Below are 18,380 nucleotides of genomic sequence, written 5' to 3' on the forward strand. Positions count from 1 at the left end.
ACAATATTATATATCTTAGAGGTGTTTTTTATTGGCCATTAAGTTACATGAAATGTTTATATATTTTTCATTTTTTTTTTCTCGAATTTTTATTTTTATTTTTTATTTATTTTATCTTTTTCAATCTTTTTTCTTTCTTTAAATACCCGATGTGTTTGGTTTCATTACCGTAATCTAAAAATATGTGTGATTCTTGTATAACCAATACTACACCAAATAACAAGACACATGTTCTAAGGTAGAAGCAAAAATACATACAAATTATCGGTAAGAGACTATGTTTTTGTTATAAGCGTCGACATCTTTTGCAACATGTTAATTAAATGTCATTATCCGAATAAAACAATACAACATTAAGTTTTCCGATTTCAGATTTAACTTTCACATAAAAAAAAAAGTTAATTATGTTTAATATACTTGTAAAAAATAGAAAATATTATTACACTGACAGAGAGAGAAATATAATACAAATAAAATAAGTTAATTTAGTATCTTTTAAAATTTATTTAATAATTATATTGGTAAAAATTTATTCACTTGTGAATTATTAATAATTTATTTAACAGAATATTTAAAAATATTATAAATTTGGAACAATTTATAAATTAAAAAAAAAAATGGTGTCCAAATTTGCGGTAGTAATTTGATATACTAACCGTGCCGATTATCAAATTTCTTTCTAACATGTTAATTAAATTTCTGATCATGATACCTAATCCTTATGCACATTAATTTTTAGTCGATTAGTAGTAGAAGGTGACCACTTCCATCGTTTTCATATGTTAGTTGTGTCTTTGCAATTAGTGTATAATCGGTACCACTATGATTGTGTTCCAATTCGATGAGTTTATTTTGTTGCTAATAATGACGCTCAAACCACATGCATATCACATTGATTTTTAGACAATTATCAGTAAGAGATGACCTTATGATTTTTTAATTGTGTTCTGGGTATATGCAAGAGCAAGCATGCTCAAACATTTGGCAATTCTAACTTCAATAGAGTCTAGAGATATCCGCTTAATTGTTTTTGTCACAGATGACATTCCAAACCATTCTAAAATTTTATATTTGCGTCTTATATATCCACAATAAATATTCAATTTTAACATAGACTATTTTCTCTTTAAATAAAGACTAAACCTAGTTTCTCACAATTTCATCTCCTCTCCATATTCCACCCGAGCCAGCGGCTGCAGCTACTATGCGCCACCATCTACCATTTAGAATCTTGATATTAGAGTTATGTGGTTTATTGATTTTAGGAACTCAATTAGTGTGAAAAAGTTGATTTACTGATTTTAGGAACTCATTATCGACTAAATTTAAATGAGACTCATATAATTTGATAGAACCTATGTGGATTTCAACCAATAATTTTTTTTTTTGAAATGTGTGTATTAGTCGCATTCCTCATAACATATTTAATGTCTTACATTCTTATGTTAAGAATCCACACTTTTCATTGTAATTCGTGTATCGTGTAATAATATTGTGTGTTAGTTGTTTCTGATGGTGAGAATTTTTTTTACTTTTAATTAAACAACTAGATGTTTACCCGTATGATAAACATGTCAACTATAATTACAATTAAAATTTAACATTAATTTAATTATTTGAATTTTATAGAAAAATAACAATATGTATTTAATATAATTTAAAAAAATTAAAAAAACTTATAAAATTAACATTGTTTTGAAAGGAGTAAGGTGTCAATTTTTTGGTGAAGATCTTCTAAGACATTATTTCAAGAGGAAGAAGAGTGGTGGTGCTTCTAAATGCTGAAAAGAGGTGTCATGATATTTTAATAACGAAAGAAAGATGGATAGAGCTTTTTTAGAAAATGGAGATGATGATGGAAGGAACGACCCTTGTGGACTGCACGAATTATGTATACATTGAGCTATGTATTGCTTTGTGAAAGAAATGTTGTTTCAAATTTATGATTTCAATGCACAAATAATGATTATGATTGCACATGCTGTCTTTCTTATTAGACATAATATTATTTTCACATTTTCTCAAAAGTTGTGTTTGTATTCCTTGAGTCTTGCGCTATCATGGAAAAGAAAAATTATTTCAAATTTCTGAGTTTAGTGCAAGAATAATGATAATGATTGGACATGTTATTTTTTTTATAGGCAAGAAATTTGTTCATATTTTTTTCAATAGTTGCATCTTTATGTCTCGAGTATTGTGTTGCCTTGGAAAAAATAATTTATTTCAAATATATTGTATCAACGCAAAAATATTAATTATGGTTGTGTACGCTATCTTTCATATTGGTTAGAATTTTTTTCACATTTTCCCCATGGTTGTATCTTTATGTCTTGTCTTAGGTTTCTGATAACTCTTAGAAATAAGAGTTATTTTAAGCTAGAATTTATTTGTCTTTTATAGTAATTATAATTAATATATTAGGTTTTAGTATCAATATCAATGTTTGAGTAATTTTAGATGTAGTTGCATTTAATTATTGATTTAAAAGAAATTATGTTAGGTTTGTTACTTGTGTATGTCAAATTTGAAGTTTTTGTCCCATACTTAAAAAAAATGCAACATTAGGCGTGACAGACTTGATGAGCAACAAATCAATGCAAAGATGTGAACCTTATGGGCGTATACTTAGCCTCAGGAGCTGAGCGGTACCTTGCCATAGTAAAACATGTACTAAACCTATGTAGATGGGTCAACCTTCTCTTATTAGGCTAAAAGATGTTTAATCAGAAAAAGACAAAATAAGGTATAAGAAGAGAGAGATGAGTTGTCCTACAACTATCATATAAAAGGAAAATAATTTCTAAAGAGAGAAGGGAGACAACTCTTTACCTAGAATTCACAATCCTGGTTGGCATTCTTGATTTACATTATTCATCCACCATTAAAGACACCATTGGAGCCACTTTTGCGGAGGACTTGTGTTAGAGGAAAATAACTTGCATCTAAGATGAAGCAGAAGCTGATGTAGCTACCACTTAAGCTTGTGTTCCTTCCTTAAATCTATATTTCTATAATATTCTAAGTTATAATGGTTGTTTTTATATTTCATTCCATTTTAGTGTTTGACTTAAAGCTCATTATCAGCTAAACTCATTTTAGTTAAGGATTAATGAAGTATTAATTAATGTTTATGGTTTATGTATTATGTTGTGCTTAGCTTTTCTTTATGCAAGCTGCTTTTATGCTATCTTTCAATATGATCTTGATAAATTTAAGTTTATTATGAGTCTTTGAACTTGGAAAAGGGGAAAAAAATGGAATTGTTTGTGTAATATGGATTAATTCAAGATACTTGGACAAATGGTTGACATTAAATAACTAATAATAATATTTAAGTCCATAGAACAAAATATGAACTATATACTGTAGCATGATTGGACGTAAACATGAAACCATAAATAACATTAATTCATTTAATCATAATGACTGAGTTGGAAAATTCCTAGGATCACTCTGTTCATAACTGCTACAGTATTGCGATAACAATTTAATACATAAATTGAAGGTAATATTGAGTTTTATCATCAACTTATTTCCATAATTTGATTTCTATTGTATTGTGTGCTTATATAAACTTACAATTTTAGATTCAATTTTACTTTAAATTGTTATCCCAAAAATGTTAACTTTGTATATTTTTTATAGCAAACAAGTTGAATGTGTTAGAAAAGTGTTTAAATTAATGATATAATTAATCCTCATGAGAACGGTCTTTATTCATACTACTTATTATTGACTATGTATACTTGCACCTATAATTTATTGTAACAACAACTTTGGAAAATAAAATTTATTTGAAATTTGTGGTCTCAATGTAGGAATAATTATTACATTTACACGTGTTATGTTTTTTATTGACTAAGAATTTTTCTCACACTTTTGCAATAGATCCATTTGTATACCTTGAGTTTTGTGTTGTCTTGAAAAAAAAGTTATTTCAAATTTGTGGTGTCAATAGAATAATGGTCATAGTTGAACATGCTATCTTTTTTATTGGCTAAGATTTTTTTTTCTTCAAATTTTCTTAACGGTTGCATCTTTTATACCTTGACACTTGCGTTGTATTGGGGGAACAAGTTATTCCAAATTTGTGGTCTTAATATAAGAACAACGATTATAGTTGCACGTGCTATCTTTCTTATTGACCAGATTTTTTTTCCACACTTTTCCAATGGTTGCATGCCTTATGAAAACATGTGAAGGCGTAGATGTTTGTGTGAAATTGCTTTGAATCTATAAGAGTATACTTAGTGTAAATCATAACATTATATGCATAAATATTTTGTAGACTATTAATTTTTAGTTAATTAAATAATAGCACATAGAATTATTTCTTTTTTAAGAGATGATTCTGACACAAGAATATTCATTAACATTGTAAGATTATAATAATAAATGATGTCAATAACGTGAACAAACGGTTTCACGTCTATTCTTAAAGAAACTCTATCCACAAATGAAAAGAGGTAGTGTAATCATAGAAGTCAAATAGTTTAATTAATCAGTTAATTAATTTTGACATTATGAATAATGATATTTATGAATTTTTCCTTCACAGATAAACCATTTTGTTGTCAAAAAAATCGGTATATAATAGTACTTGAGGTTCAACTCAAAATCTTGTTAGGCCAATATAATTTCTTTTCGTGCCCAACTTTTCACTCTTTTAAAATACAAAAAATTAGATTTTGTATCCCACAATTGGACTTATACTCCAAAATGTAAAAAACTCAATTTTATCCCTCTTATTCTCATTCAATCAAAGGTAAAAAAAAAATGACTCCAAAATAGTACCCCTCACCAAAATATCGATAATTAAATTATTTCCCTAAAAAATCCGGTACACAAATTAACACTATCAGAAATTGTATTTTCAAAATTTTTGGTAGTGTAATTTGTGTTCCGTAAATTTCATGGCACAAAATTTCTGGTAATTAATTTTATTCTGGATTTTTTTTTTGTAGGGATGAAAAAATACCATTATGTATAAATTTGACTGAAGGATTTACAACTGATCAAATTTTTGAGTCATGAGAAGTTGTCATATCATGGGCAAGAGAGATTGGCCGACAAAATCGAGTAGCTATTATCATAGAGACCAGAAAGAGAGGAAGGAAGTCAAAATTAATTTTCAGTTGTGATAGAGGTAGAAAATATAAGTCAAATAAAAGTAACTCAGGGACTTCAACAAAAGGGTGTGGTTGTCCGTTTAAACTTAGATCGAGACCATTAAAGAATGATGAAAGATGAATTATTAGTTTAATGTGTAGACTTCACAATAATGAGTTAGTGGATGCTTTTGAGAATAATGCATTTGTGGGGCGCTCAAAAGAAGAAGTTAAGAAACATGTTGACGAACTAGCAAAGTATCACGTTGCACCGAGACACATCTTGTCATCTTTGAGAGATCAAGATAAGGAGAACATGACTAATATCTCTCAAATTTATATATGACGAACCACATACAAAACGAATTTGAAATGATCCAGAACTGATATACAACATATGTTGAAGTTACTTGAAGCTGAGAAGTATGCTTGTTGGAGTAGGACTCATGAAGACTCCAACATTGTGAGGGACATGTTTTTTACGCACCCAGATTCCATAACTTTATTGAACATGTTCACTCTTATATTGATCATGGATAACACCTACAAAACCAATAAGTATAGGTTACCATTGTTTAAAATCGTTGGTGTAACTTTAACTAGTTTGACATTCAATGTCAAGAAAACTTTTGTTGGACATTAGAGAAGTTAAAAGAGTTGTTTGTTTCAAATACCTCATTTCCTCAGGTAATCGTGATTGACAAGGAACTTGCTTTGATGAATGCAATTGAAGTTGTATTTCCATCTTCAACAGATTTACCTTGTCAACTTCATATCAATAATAATGTTGGAGGTAAATTCAAACAATATATACTGAAAAAAGATATGCAGGAACTTATTCTAGATTTGTGGTGGAAAGTTATTTATTGTTATGAAGAGAAGAAGTATGATGAACTTTTGCAACGGTTTGAGCAAGCATGTGTCATAATATTATTTTCTTTGACTACGTCAGAGACACATGGTTGACTCCTCATAAGGAAAAATTTGTTGAAGCATATACCAATCGAGTGTTGCATCTAGGAAATAATACGACTAATAGGTATGTCATTAAAACTTTGCATTTTGTTTTACATTTATACATGTTTATGACTAAACATGCATGTTTATAGATTTTTTATTTAAATAATTCCAAACCTTTTTTATTTTTGAATATTAAGGTTGAGTCTGATCATTGGTCATTGAATAGATTTTTAGAACACAATAAATGATATTTATGTAAGGTACGGTATGGTATGAATGAGATGTTGAATTTGCAAATTATTAAGATAAAATGGTCATTTGAGACAAGTAAGAGTCACAAAGAGCAAATACACTACAATCTATTCTTTGAGAATTTGACTTAGGTTGTATCAAGGAAAGCTTTAGTTGATATTGTTGATGGATACAAGAGAGTCAACTATGTCGATAAAAATTTGTGTGTCATTGTATACTTAGAAAGTCTCATGTATTACCGTGTGCATGTGAGTTCGCACTATATAAGTTGGAAGGTGTTCCAATCTCAATGGATGTTCATATACATTGGAGTTAGTTAACAATGAATGGTAGTCCTGAGGAAGAAAAGTTAGAAAACGATTCAAAGTTGGACATTACATCAGAGATGAATATAGTTTGGTTATGGAAAACACTTAATATTGCTGGAAGGAGGGCATTGAAGAACAAGTTGCGTGAATAGCATATCCAAATACAACATCAATGTGTACACCACCAAATAAGATCAAAACAAAGGGTGGTGTGAAGAGAAAAAAATGTAAGAAGGCAAAAAGATTTGACGTATATCGCGATCCTTCATTTTTTTAGCATTTTAATGCATTTTATTCTGATAATGCAACTAATCAAGTCTCTCAACAAATACCATTGAAAGCATCACAACAAGCCTCCCAGCAAACATCCAAACAAGCCTCTCAGCAAACATCCAAACAAGCCTTTCAGCAAACACCCAAACAAACCTTACATCAACCTATGATGAGTGAAGTTATAAAATATTTGGACGGGTTTCCTCCTCTAATTCATTTATATATTGAAGACATAGTTAATGTTAAAGCAGATGAAAATTGTGGATATCGTGTTGTTGCTGCTTTACTTGGTCATAATGAATAATATTGGAGCATTGTGCATGGATAGTTGTATAAAAAGATTAAGTACAAACCTGATTTACATGTTGCATTATTCAAGAAACATTTGCAAAAAGTGACAGACTATTTGCTTGTAATTGATTTGGGAAACCAACCTAATGAGAAATGAATGAGCATTCAAGATATGGGTTACTTGATATCAACAAAATATAATCTTGTTCTTGTGACATTGGGAAAAATATTTTCTTTGAATTTTTTTCTCATTGAGAGGTGCACACAATTGAGACATATCACGTGATCGTATCATCATCATTGGTTTTGTTAATGAAACTCATTGGGTACAAGTTAAATTGAAATCAGGATGTTCGTTGTCTCAACTTGCATGACATTGGAAAAATCACTGCAGTGATGAGTCTACATCATGAGCTATAGTTTATGCAGATGATTGACACTTTTGATTTAAAGTTTTATTTCATATCCCTTTTTTTAATATAATTCATTCACATAATATACAAAAGATTAAATGATTTCACCTTTTAGCAAAATAAGTCTAAAGCAATAAAAATAAATAAAGTCTAAATAGTAAGATAAAATTAATAAGTCTAAATAATTAAGTTTAAATAAATATGTCTGAATAATAAAATAATACAATCAAAGTATAACTATGGTACTAATTATAATCCCCTCCTCTAGATATGTGTAAGGCTCTCTCTAAGAAGACGTTTATCTCATCTTCATAATCTAGCCTTTGTAAGCCTAAACTTTGTTGTATATGATCACCCATTATCTGATATGGTGTATACCATTCACCATGATTAGTATTAGTACAAACATTATGACTAGGACTATATGAAGCACCTTCATTGACCCTAGTTTCATTCACAACTTCATCTTCATCAACTCCCAATAACTCAACGGCAGCATCAATAGCAAAAGACCCCTAACATTCCATAATATGGTATGCCCAAAAGATCCCTAACATCGTCAAGACTAATAGTCCAAAAGACTCCTAACATCGTCAAGAGTAATAGTCATTTCACCAAATGGCGGGTGAAATGAGCTAGTCTATGTGTGTCATCTCTCAGCAAAAGCAGATATGAGATTATTGTCGATCATGTGCAAATTACATCGTTGCAGAAGACGTAACTCATATATAATAATCCACTGATCTATCTGAGTAGGAAATACATATCTGATATCAATGAATTTATATTGTTTGTTGCAATTTGAAACAACTTTAAAGACACGTCTATCATGTTTAATTAAAATAAAACAATAAATTATACAATTAGTTAGTTTAATATTATTATTATTATATATATATATATATAGACTAAGCAATTTCACTATTGAAATAATTCTTTTAAAAACTGTTTTTTTTTTTCTTCAGTTTTTCTTCTCTTTCTCAATGAGTATATTTCATCATTTGACTTTTTTCAGTAAATCAAATTAAACTCTAATGAGTTCCTAACATCAATAAATCAACTATTTCAAACAAATTGAGTTCTTAAAATCGGCCTTGTAATAAACTATACAATTAAATATATTAAATTATACATACTATGTTATATTATACTATGTAATAAAATAAATTACTTATTAATATATTCATTCCACACTCAAACTGCAATGTGGTGTTCATAATTCTTAAGGACAGAAAGATCGAAATGACCTCTAAGAAATAGTAGTTGTTCAGGTTGCTAATGATGATGCATGTTATCCTAGTGTTGCTCATGCTCCTCCTGATCATGTTGTATATGATCCTCATATGCAAGATTATGCTGCTCCTCTTGCTCAATCAGGTTGAATATAATAATTCTACTCTTGTTGCATCTCTTCCTTCATCTTTTTCCTTTTTTTTAAACAGTGGCTCTCTTATTAAATTGTGTAGAATGTCAAACTCGAGAATATTCCACATAATTTTTTCGCTCCTCTGATCCTCACTAGAAAAAATTTAATGAGAAAAATATAAATAAATAAAATTGAAGAAAAAAAAAATCTCACCCCGGAAATTTCATTCGTGAAATTTCTGATTAGAATTTCAGAGAAAAAAAAAATTACTTTTTTAGAATTTTGGAATGTGGAGGTACGATCAAAATATCCAAATTTATTTTAATTTTTACTATTTATTGATAGATATTTTTATGTTAAGGTATAAAAATTATAAATGAGAGGTATAAATTTCAGTTATGAAGATACAAAATTCAATTCTCTTAAAATACGTATTAGAGAAAAAAAATAGTTGTTTTATACCTTCTATGAATATATATTTTTTCTATTAAAAACGCATTTGTTTTTCTCATCGGAAAATATACTTCCAATGTTATGTGTGGTTTTATAAAATTTTGGAGTGGATAAAGTTGAACAGTTTCTTTTAATTGTCTTTATTTTGTTCAATTGTGCTTCATGTGTTTAAAGCACGGTTCAATTTTGCAATTCAATTTCTTCTTGTCTTTATTTTTTTCTTATGTAATTTTTAATAGGAAAATGTAGCAGCTTATACAAAATATGTGGTTTTTTTATTGTTCTACCATCGAAACAAAAATAAAGTATCAAATTACCATTAATTCCTAATTAAATATCAAATTACTATCTTTTTTCAATTTTCTAAACTTCTATTGAAAAGTCAGTTCCTTCCCCCCTATTTTCTCAACTTATTATTATTGTTTAGAGAAATCGGTTCTTCCCCACCGATTTCTCAATGTATTAATTTTTTTTTATTATAAGATTTATTTTTTTTATTTATAAAATTATTTTTACTAATAGTGCTATTTAGTAGATAAATATATAGAGTATTTGATCAATTAATAAAGACACATCTACCCATTGAAAAATAATGCAATACATTATTTTTTGTTAACATCTTTCTTAATAATAAATATATATTTTATTAATTAATAATTATTATTTTAATAAAATAATTCATTTAAGTTTTATTAATTAATTATTAATCATTAATTAATAATTAATTTAATTATTACTTTAATAAAACTTAAATTAATTATTTCATTAAAATAATAACTAATTAAATTAATAATTATTTTCAGTATTTGTTTTGCTACGTTATTATTATAAGTATAGGACAAATTTTTAGTCTTTCACCATCCGCGTCAATTTGAGTGCACTAGGGATATCATATTACCCTAGTGGTCTTGGTATACTCTATTTTTCAATGAGTTTTATTTTAATAAAAAAAGATATTTTAAAACAAATGTTATTTTTAATTTTTAATATGATTTTAATTGTTAATTTTTATATTACTCTTCAATAATTATCATGTACATAATTTTTAATGTATTATGATATTTTGAATTGATAATAATAAAAAATATATCAATAATTAAAATAAGTGATTTGGTAAAGGAAGTTTTTTTGAAAAAAAAAACACAATATAATTGAATACAAAGTAACTATCAAAATCCGTCACCCCAAATTAAATTTAAAAATTCGATATTCAAATATTTTGTTGTAACTCCAAAGGAGGCTTTTAGAGATGTAATACTGATTTGATATGTTTCGGTGATATGCTAACTCAAATTAACTTTGCCTTTAGAATTAAAATTCTACCTGAAAATTAAAATTTGGAACCTTTAAATTTAACCTTAATTTTTATACTAAATTTATTGTTTGATTTACTTTTATGAAAATATATTCCAATAAAACATTTTTCATTCAAATCATTCAAAATTAATTTTTGTAATTGCAGACATAAACACATATTAACAATAACAAAGAATTTAGTCCAAAAAGAAAGCCAGTAACAATGAAATGCACAATAGATGATGACTACAGAATATACTTTCAATAGAATAGGTGCTGATTGGACCAATAGGATAACCTTATCCGTCAATTCCCAATGGAGAAGCTGCCACATCAGATGCATGCAAATATGCCAAAAATTTCCACCTCTCATTCCATGCCTGCCTTCACCACCCTTCCTCTCAAAGCGAAACACAATCACACCAAACCCATTTCCTCACTATACACATAAGCTTAAGCAAGTTTGACAACTAGCAGGTGAAGAAGAAACAACCTGTTGAAAAGGAATGGCTTCCACTTCTGCAGTTTCAATGGCAATGCCACTAACTTACACCAGCCAGAAGACGGTGGTGTGTAGCTCTGGGGCATTCTTCAATCCACTGCCTCTTAGGTCTTCGAAGATTGTAGCATCATCAAAACACAATGGAAGGTTTCAAGTCAGGGCATCCATGAAAGAGAAAGTTGTGATGGGGCTCACGGCGGCTGCGTTGACAGCTTCTTTGATGGTTCCTGATGTGGCTGAAGCAGCCGTTTCACCTTCTCTCAAGAACTTCTTGCTAAGCATTGGAGCTGGTGGAGTTGTGGTTGCAGTCATTGTTGGTGCTGTGGTGGGTGTGTCCAATTTCGATCCCGTCAAGCGAAGCTGATGAATTTCCGTCATGCTGCTGGGAACTTCTTTTCTCTTATCATGATATGTATATGTAATGTTCTTCAGTTATGAATTGAACCCTCTTTTGTGTGTGTACTAATATGTGACTCTTGAGCTCCACATGAACAGAAGCTTCTCAATTATTAAAATGTAATTTTCATTTTGGTACATCTTAAAAACAGATTAATTACAAGTTTCCGCTGATAGGAACCAAACTAACTAGCAGACCTATGGCAGATTTCATTTTGAAAATAATCTAATATGAAGTATACAAGATAGCTGACAAAAAATGAAAAAAGGATCAGACAATAAGTGGAATAATAGATGATAAACGTAATGTGATTACACAGATGACGCAATAATCGATAATCACTAATAGTCAACTCTATGTAAAGCTTGTACACTAATGCCAATAAGTATGACTAATCACATGAAAATTTTCTGAAACCATGTTACAATTACTGCCTACAGAACTTGGAAATCAAATCAAGCATGTATCTACTCTCGGACGAATAATTCACCTTATCTGCCTTAACTACTGTAATCTTCACCTTCTGTTCATCGCCATATAACTCCTCTTTGATTTTCAGCCTAAATACAAACTGGTTGAAGAGTCTACTCTTGATTATATCTCCAAATCTTTCATCATCATCCTGTTCATACTTCAACAGATACAGCTCTTTTGCTGAGCACCCCATAATCTCTTCCCCTGCTTCTTGGAAAGCAGTTACCCAAGTTAATCCTGTGTGGTCTAGGATTTGAGCTTGGAGAAGGTATCGATAATCGCATTCCTCAAACTCCTGGTTGCATCTATCACACTGCCATTTCGTGTCCCCTGACCTTGTCACTTTCTTATTGCACTGTCTATCTCCGATCATCAGAGGGCAAGCTGTGTAACAAAATGTATCGGTCTTCATGAATGATATGGTTGCCTTCACTGTTATCCAGTCTGGCTTGTCTGACCGCCCCAGACCTTCACCTTTGATTTGAGACAGAGTTTTGCGTATCTCATTCTTGGGTCCTCCAGCAACAATGTCCTTAGAAATGGATAGAGAAGCAGAATTTTTTCCCACTTGATCAAACCAGACTCTTAAGCTCTGAGCCTCAGGAAAATCTGGATTAATGAAAAGTTGTGTAGTAGAAATAGAGCCTATAGACTTTCCACTGAACTCATTAACCTTCCCAGCCTTTACTGCCAAAATGGGGAAAACCCCAGCATCCACCATATCTTGCAGCTTTTGTCCTTCCCTGTTGCAGAATTCACCCCAAAGTGTTAGCTCAATACTCCTGCCAGAACTATCTTTTAGATTCAAAATCCTTCTTAGTGTTTCCATTCCATTCTTCCTTAAGATGGGAACTGAAGGATTCACAGATGTCACGACCCCAATAACATCAAGGATAGTGTTACTCTCAACATTCTCTATGTCACTGATAGGCCTGAAGGAGAACTGTTGCTTAGGTATAGAACCATCCTCATCTGGGCAAAGCTCAACCGTTGAATTTAAATCTAACATAATTTCCCATTCATTCTTCAAATGGTTGAAATTCTTCTGTGCAGGTTTTAAGCTACCTTTGGATATCAAGTAAACTTTACCAACCTCAATGCATTCATAGAAGCGGTCAACAACAGCATTAAAACAAGTTACTCGTATTTCACCTCCATCTGAATCTAGGAGATCAAACGAGAAGACTTTCCCATCTCCACGAGCATTGTTATAGCGGCGCAAATCACCTTTCGCAGTCACCCTTGCCTTGATGGCCCACCTACCTTGATAAGGATTTAAAGCAGCTATAGGTATTACACGTGCCGGTGCCTCATTTTTCACAACTGCACCACGACCTTTGTACATCGGAGGAGGTTGGTATGCAGGTTGAATTGTTGGCCTGAAACTTTGCACATTACTACCTGCATTTTGAGCAGCCAAATTACTATTACTACTTCTGGACGAACTCTCCACAGTATTCCCATGCAATGCTTTCTGAATAGGTAATTCTGAGTCCACAAATGACTTTGGATTCCCAATGATCTCACAATCAGGTATTATGGTTTCCATGTTGAGCACCATAATAATCCTGTACAACGAACACAGAAACACATAAATCCATTTTACAGAATAAACATAAATTCAATTATGCTACATTTCATCAGTAACATCATTTTGATTCTTTAACATCCATATGCTAATATTTTGCATTTCACAAATGAGGTTCCATATCCTAATTCCAACACTAATCATTCACTTAAGATACACAAAAAGCTAAAACTTATGTAAACCAATCAAAAATCAAATGCATCTTCTATAAAGTTTTAGGCTAAAAACTGCAATGACGCAAAAAAATTAAACTCACATAAAATTCAATTCGCAACAATCTTAACTCAACTATGACAAGAAACTAAAACCTAATTCAACTATCACATTTCATCAATGAGATTGGATATCCTAATTCTTTAGCATAATTCCAAATGTTTTTTTAAAAGCAGAATTCCAACATTTGATGTCACTATTATTTCGCGGTACTATCAATTTGCTATCGTTATGCAACACGCAGGTTAGTACAAAGTGTTGTCAAATGGCGGCTATAGTGGTGCTCTAGCACTTTACCATAGCAGAATCAGTAATCAGCAATTGACAACAGCGATTACAAATGCATCGTTTTAGGTTTAAAATTGAAATCACCTAAAAAGTGAAATGCATATCAAATTTCAAATAGAAACAATCTTAATATGAATATAATCACAGAGATTACTTAATCGAACAATAAATATACAAAAAAAGGGGAAGAGAGAGAGAGAGAGAGAGAGACTTGCGATTCTGGAGAGGAGTGCATATGTAATCGAGAAGCTGAACGATGGAACCTTTCTTAACTCGTCCGGTTTTAACACCGTCGTTGTGTTGAGTGGCGAGCATAGCGTGGTGAGACGAAACGGCGTCGGAAAGAAGAAGACGGTATCTCTGCTGCTGAGCGTTTTTGTTACTTGTGACTAATGTAATGTCGAGAACCTGAACTAACGGTTTTGCGTCAACGTCGCCGTTGATTATCGCCGGTATAGCGTTCGTCGTGAGATTCACCGACATAGTGATTCTGATAATGTATTCCCGAATGGGACTTAACTAGAAATGAAAACAGAAAGTGCAATCAGAGAGCGAGATTACTAGAAACGGAATCGTTTGTTATATTTTCACCACGGGAGTGAACCGGTGAAAAACCGACCCGGGTCGGCGATTTAGAAAATCAAACCAGTCAAACAGTTCAATTAATTTTATTTTATTTATAGAAAAAGTCATGTCAAATTGAGGTATACAAAATTTAGTTTGTTGTGTCCAGTACTCGATCATAAAATTAGGTTGGATTATTTTTTAGACGCGAACATGGTCTTTGTTCCAATTGAATCTAATAAGATAAGAGTCCAATAAATTAAGAGATGATATAAAAGTAAGATCATATTAATTCCAATATAAAATTACATAAAAGTAATGCATATATATTTTAAAAAATTAATCGAGAAGTAACTCTATTATGATATGACACATTTCATGAAGAAAAAAAAAAGTAGAGTTTAATTGAGCAAAGATAAATAATTTACACAAAGAATGCGACTGGTGTTCAAGCACATCATTAAGTGCACAACTAAATATTCACCTCTACCCTTTTAAGAAGATTGGTGGTTAAGAAATATTTTACAATATAACTCATTTTATATTCGACTATAGATTATAATTGTGAAGTGAGACAAAATTTATTTATTTTTTTAGATATAGTGAAAATAATAATAATAATAATAATAATAATAATAATAATAATAATAATAATAATAATAATAATAATAATAATAAATAAAATAAAATAATCATACAAAAAAAAGAAAAGTAGAAAATAAATGTTCTTAGTCCTAGTTTGAAAAGATACAATAAGGAGCTCCACTCGGATTAACACATTTGACTGATGAAAGATTATTTGAATACGTTGAGCTCCAATTATTCTATAAGGGTATCTATGATAATAATAATAATAATAATAATAATAATAATAATAATAATAAATATAAAATAATCATAAGTCCATAAAATAATTTGGAACCAGACAAGTAATTGAGGGTAACCAGTCTTGTTCCTATTTTTCTTTTGGAATCAAATCAGATCTGATCCAAATCTTATGGGTCGAGATAAGTTAGTAGTTATCTAATGTATTGATAACAACTAGACCAGACTTCAAGTTTGATGTATCATTAATTAGCATATACATGGAGAGACCCACACAAGCAACAAAACGAATTCTAAGATATGTTAGAGGCACCATTGATCTTGAAATTCAAACAGGCAGTCCGAAAAAGAAGACTTAGTGGCATACACAGACAATGATTATAGACAATGATTATGTAAGATATATTGATGATAGAAGAAGGACATCAAGGTTCATTTTAGCATCTAGAGTTGTCTTATGGTATCAAAAAATAAAAATAAATCAATAGTGACCCTTTTCACAACATAGGCTAAACTTATAGCAACCGCCTCATGTGCTTGCCAAACCATTTGGTTGAGAAGGATTTTGTATAAACTTCTAAAAACCCTATTTTGTGACAATAATTCTATTAAAATTGTCTAAGAATCTAGTCCTACATGGTCGTAGCAAACACGTAGAGGTAAGGTTTCATTTTCTTAAAGACTTATTTAAAGAAGTGATTGAGCTGGTACATTGTCACACTCAAAACTAAGTAGCATATATCATGACAAAGACATTAAATAGATACCTTTTTAAAATAAAGAGGAAGACTTGGATTAAGCAAGAGATAGTTAAAATGTGTTTATAGTTTATAACTCCTGTTAAAGAGGAGTTTGTTGGCCCTAGAATAGAACCTATTGGGGCTTGTAACTCAGTCTATAGTGAGTAGCCCAACTTGTTTAGTTAGTTTTTCCAAATTGGTTAAGACTAAGTTATTTATGACTATAACGGTTTTTGATAACAACAATTGTATTTAGTTTTGAAAACACAATGAATCAAAACAAACATTTCTTTCAATCTTTCCATTCCTAACACCTTCTCATGCTTATGAACATCATTAACAACTTTATCAATGTTGACTTTATATGCCAACCAGTAATTGACTTTGAGTAATGGAGAAAGCCTTGTGAAGGTGACAAGTGATTGAAAACATATGCTTATTTGCCATATTTCCACTCAAGGTCGTATATCTCTCAATCAAAAATTGAGGAATGTAATAACTACCATGTTGAATGAAATCATCCATAAATGACCTTATAAGATAATGGATAGGAGAAGAAATCTGGATTATGTTCAAAATAGGCTTCTCCAACCATTACCAATCGGCCGCATAGAATTTGCAATAACAATATTCAAGTTTTCAAAGGTTTAAGACCCATACCTCCATAAAGAAAAATCAAACACAAAGATCTCTACATGGCAGTAATAATTTTTATAACATTAACATCACCTACCTAATCATGGGTCACTTTAATTTTACACATTTATGTAAATAATTTGTTCATAAATATAATTTGTCGTTATTATATATTAATAAGTTTGTTTAAACTAATTCATTACATTTTCCCGTCAATATTTTTTGTGAATATATAATGAACACACATATAAAATTGATATATATAGTCCAAAAAAATAAAACAATATTGACCGTGACTCAAAACAACATGACATTAATAAATAATAAATATACGTAGAAAATTGATATGTACTACAACATAATAAATTACTAGTATTAACTATAACAAACAAAGACCAATAAAACCAATATAGGAAAAATAATGTATTAAATTATTGTAAATTATTGGAAATATGAAGTAATATAGTTGGTTCATCCATGGCTTCTTCTCACCATGGAATAGTACCTTTGTGTGGTTGACAATTACCCATGAGGATGTACATATCATACAAGAATAATGGGCGTCAATTTTAGAGATGTCGTAAGTGGAATGTGAGTATGAATTTCTGAAGTTCTATTCTGATTTGTAATTTTTTTTTTGTTATGAATGATATCTTTCTAAATGTTGTAATGTTTGTTATGATTTGTAATTCTTATTTGTAGAAAAAAGTCACTTGAGATTTGTTCATATGGGATAATGAGCTTGATGCAAACACAAGACCTATGATGAATGTTTCAAACTCAATTGAGCAGTTTGTATCTGGAAAAGTTGATAATGCAGTGGAATCTCAATCAACTCTAAATTGCAAATGTGTTAATTTTATGATAGATGAACACAAAATTTGGAAAAGAGAAAATAAATGTGAAATGGCTCACTTGGATGCTTGTAATTAGTTGGGTTCTTTTTTATTTCATGTATGGGAAAAAAAGGGATGTATAATGTTGTAATGTGGTTGTTCTATGGTAAAGGTGCGTCCAAATGCTAAAAAATAGGATGTGTAATATTGTAATGTGTTTGTACTATGGTTATGTTAGAATGGCTCACTTGGGATGTTTTGTTTCCTGTTTATGTTGTTGGCTTAGGTTGATGTTTTATGGTTGTATATTTTTAATTAATGTTCAATGAAAATGAATAAAATTGGCTTGTGGAAATCATAAATCAAAATGCACAAAAATAATGGCTAAACTTCTAACAGAGTGACTAAATTTTGTTTTTTAATGATGAAATTTTAAACGTGGCTAAACAATCACAACATTGACAAAAACAATGATTCATTCATTTGAAGTCTAAATAGGCACAAAGTACATAATTTTTACATCAAAAAAATTAAAGTCGAACTACATCAAAAAATTAGACACTTACTATATTAAAATATTACAGCCACACTACATCA

The 18,380-nt window shown here is 30.2% G+C and overlaps 2 protein-coding genes across 2 annotated transcripts; one reads left to right on the top strand and one right to left on the bottom strand.

Annotated features, from left to right (window-relative positions):
- Window positions 1-11,091: 11,091 nt before the first annotated feature.
- Window positions 11,092-11,758, top strand: LOC101490686 (uncharacterized). Its single transcript, XM_004513414.4, has one exon. The coding sequence runs from the start codon at window positions 11,227-11,229 to the stop codon at window positions 11,584-11,586; it is 360 nt and encodes a 119-aa protein (XP_004513471.1). The 5' UTR covers window positions 11,092-11,226; the 3' UTR covers window positions 11,587-11,758.
- A 120-nt stretch (window positions 11,759-11,878) lies between these two features.
- Window positions 11,879-14,810, bottom strand: LOC101491004 (replication protein A 70 kDa DNA-binding subunit A). The gene is made up of 2 exons (XM_004513415.4): window positions 14,394-14,810; window positions 11,879-13,661 (listed from the first exon to the last, which is right to left on the bottom strand). Exons 1-2 carry the CDS (start codon window positions 14,663-14,665, stop codon window positions 12,047-12,049), a joined length of 1,887 nt encoding a protein of 628 aa, XP_004513472.1. The 5' UTR covers window positions 14,666-14,810; the 3' UTR covers window positions 11,879-12,046.
- Between the last annotated feature and the right edge of the window lie 3,570 nt (window positions 14,811-18,380).

This window comes from Cicer arietinum, chromosome 1 (assembly GCF_000331145.2).
Source record: "Cicer arietinum cultivar CDC Frontier isolate Library 1 chromosome 1, Cicar.CDCFrontier_v2.0, whole genome shotgun sequence".
NCBI classification, from domain to species: Eukaryota; Viridiplantae; Streptophyta; class Magnoliopsida; order Fabales; family Fabaceae; genus Cicer; species Cicer arietinum.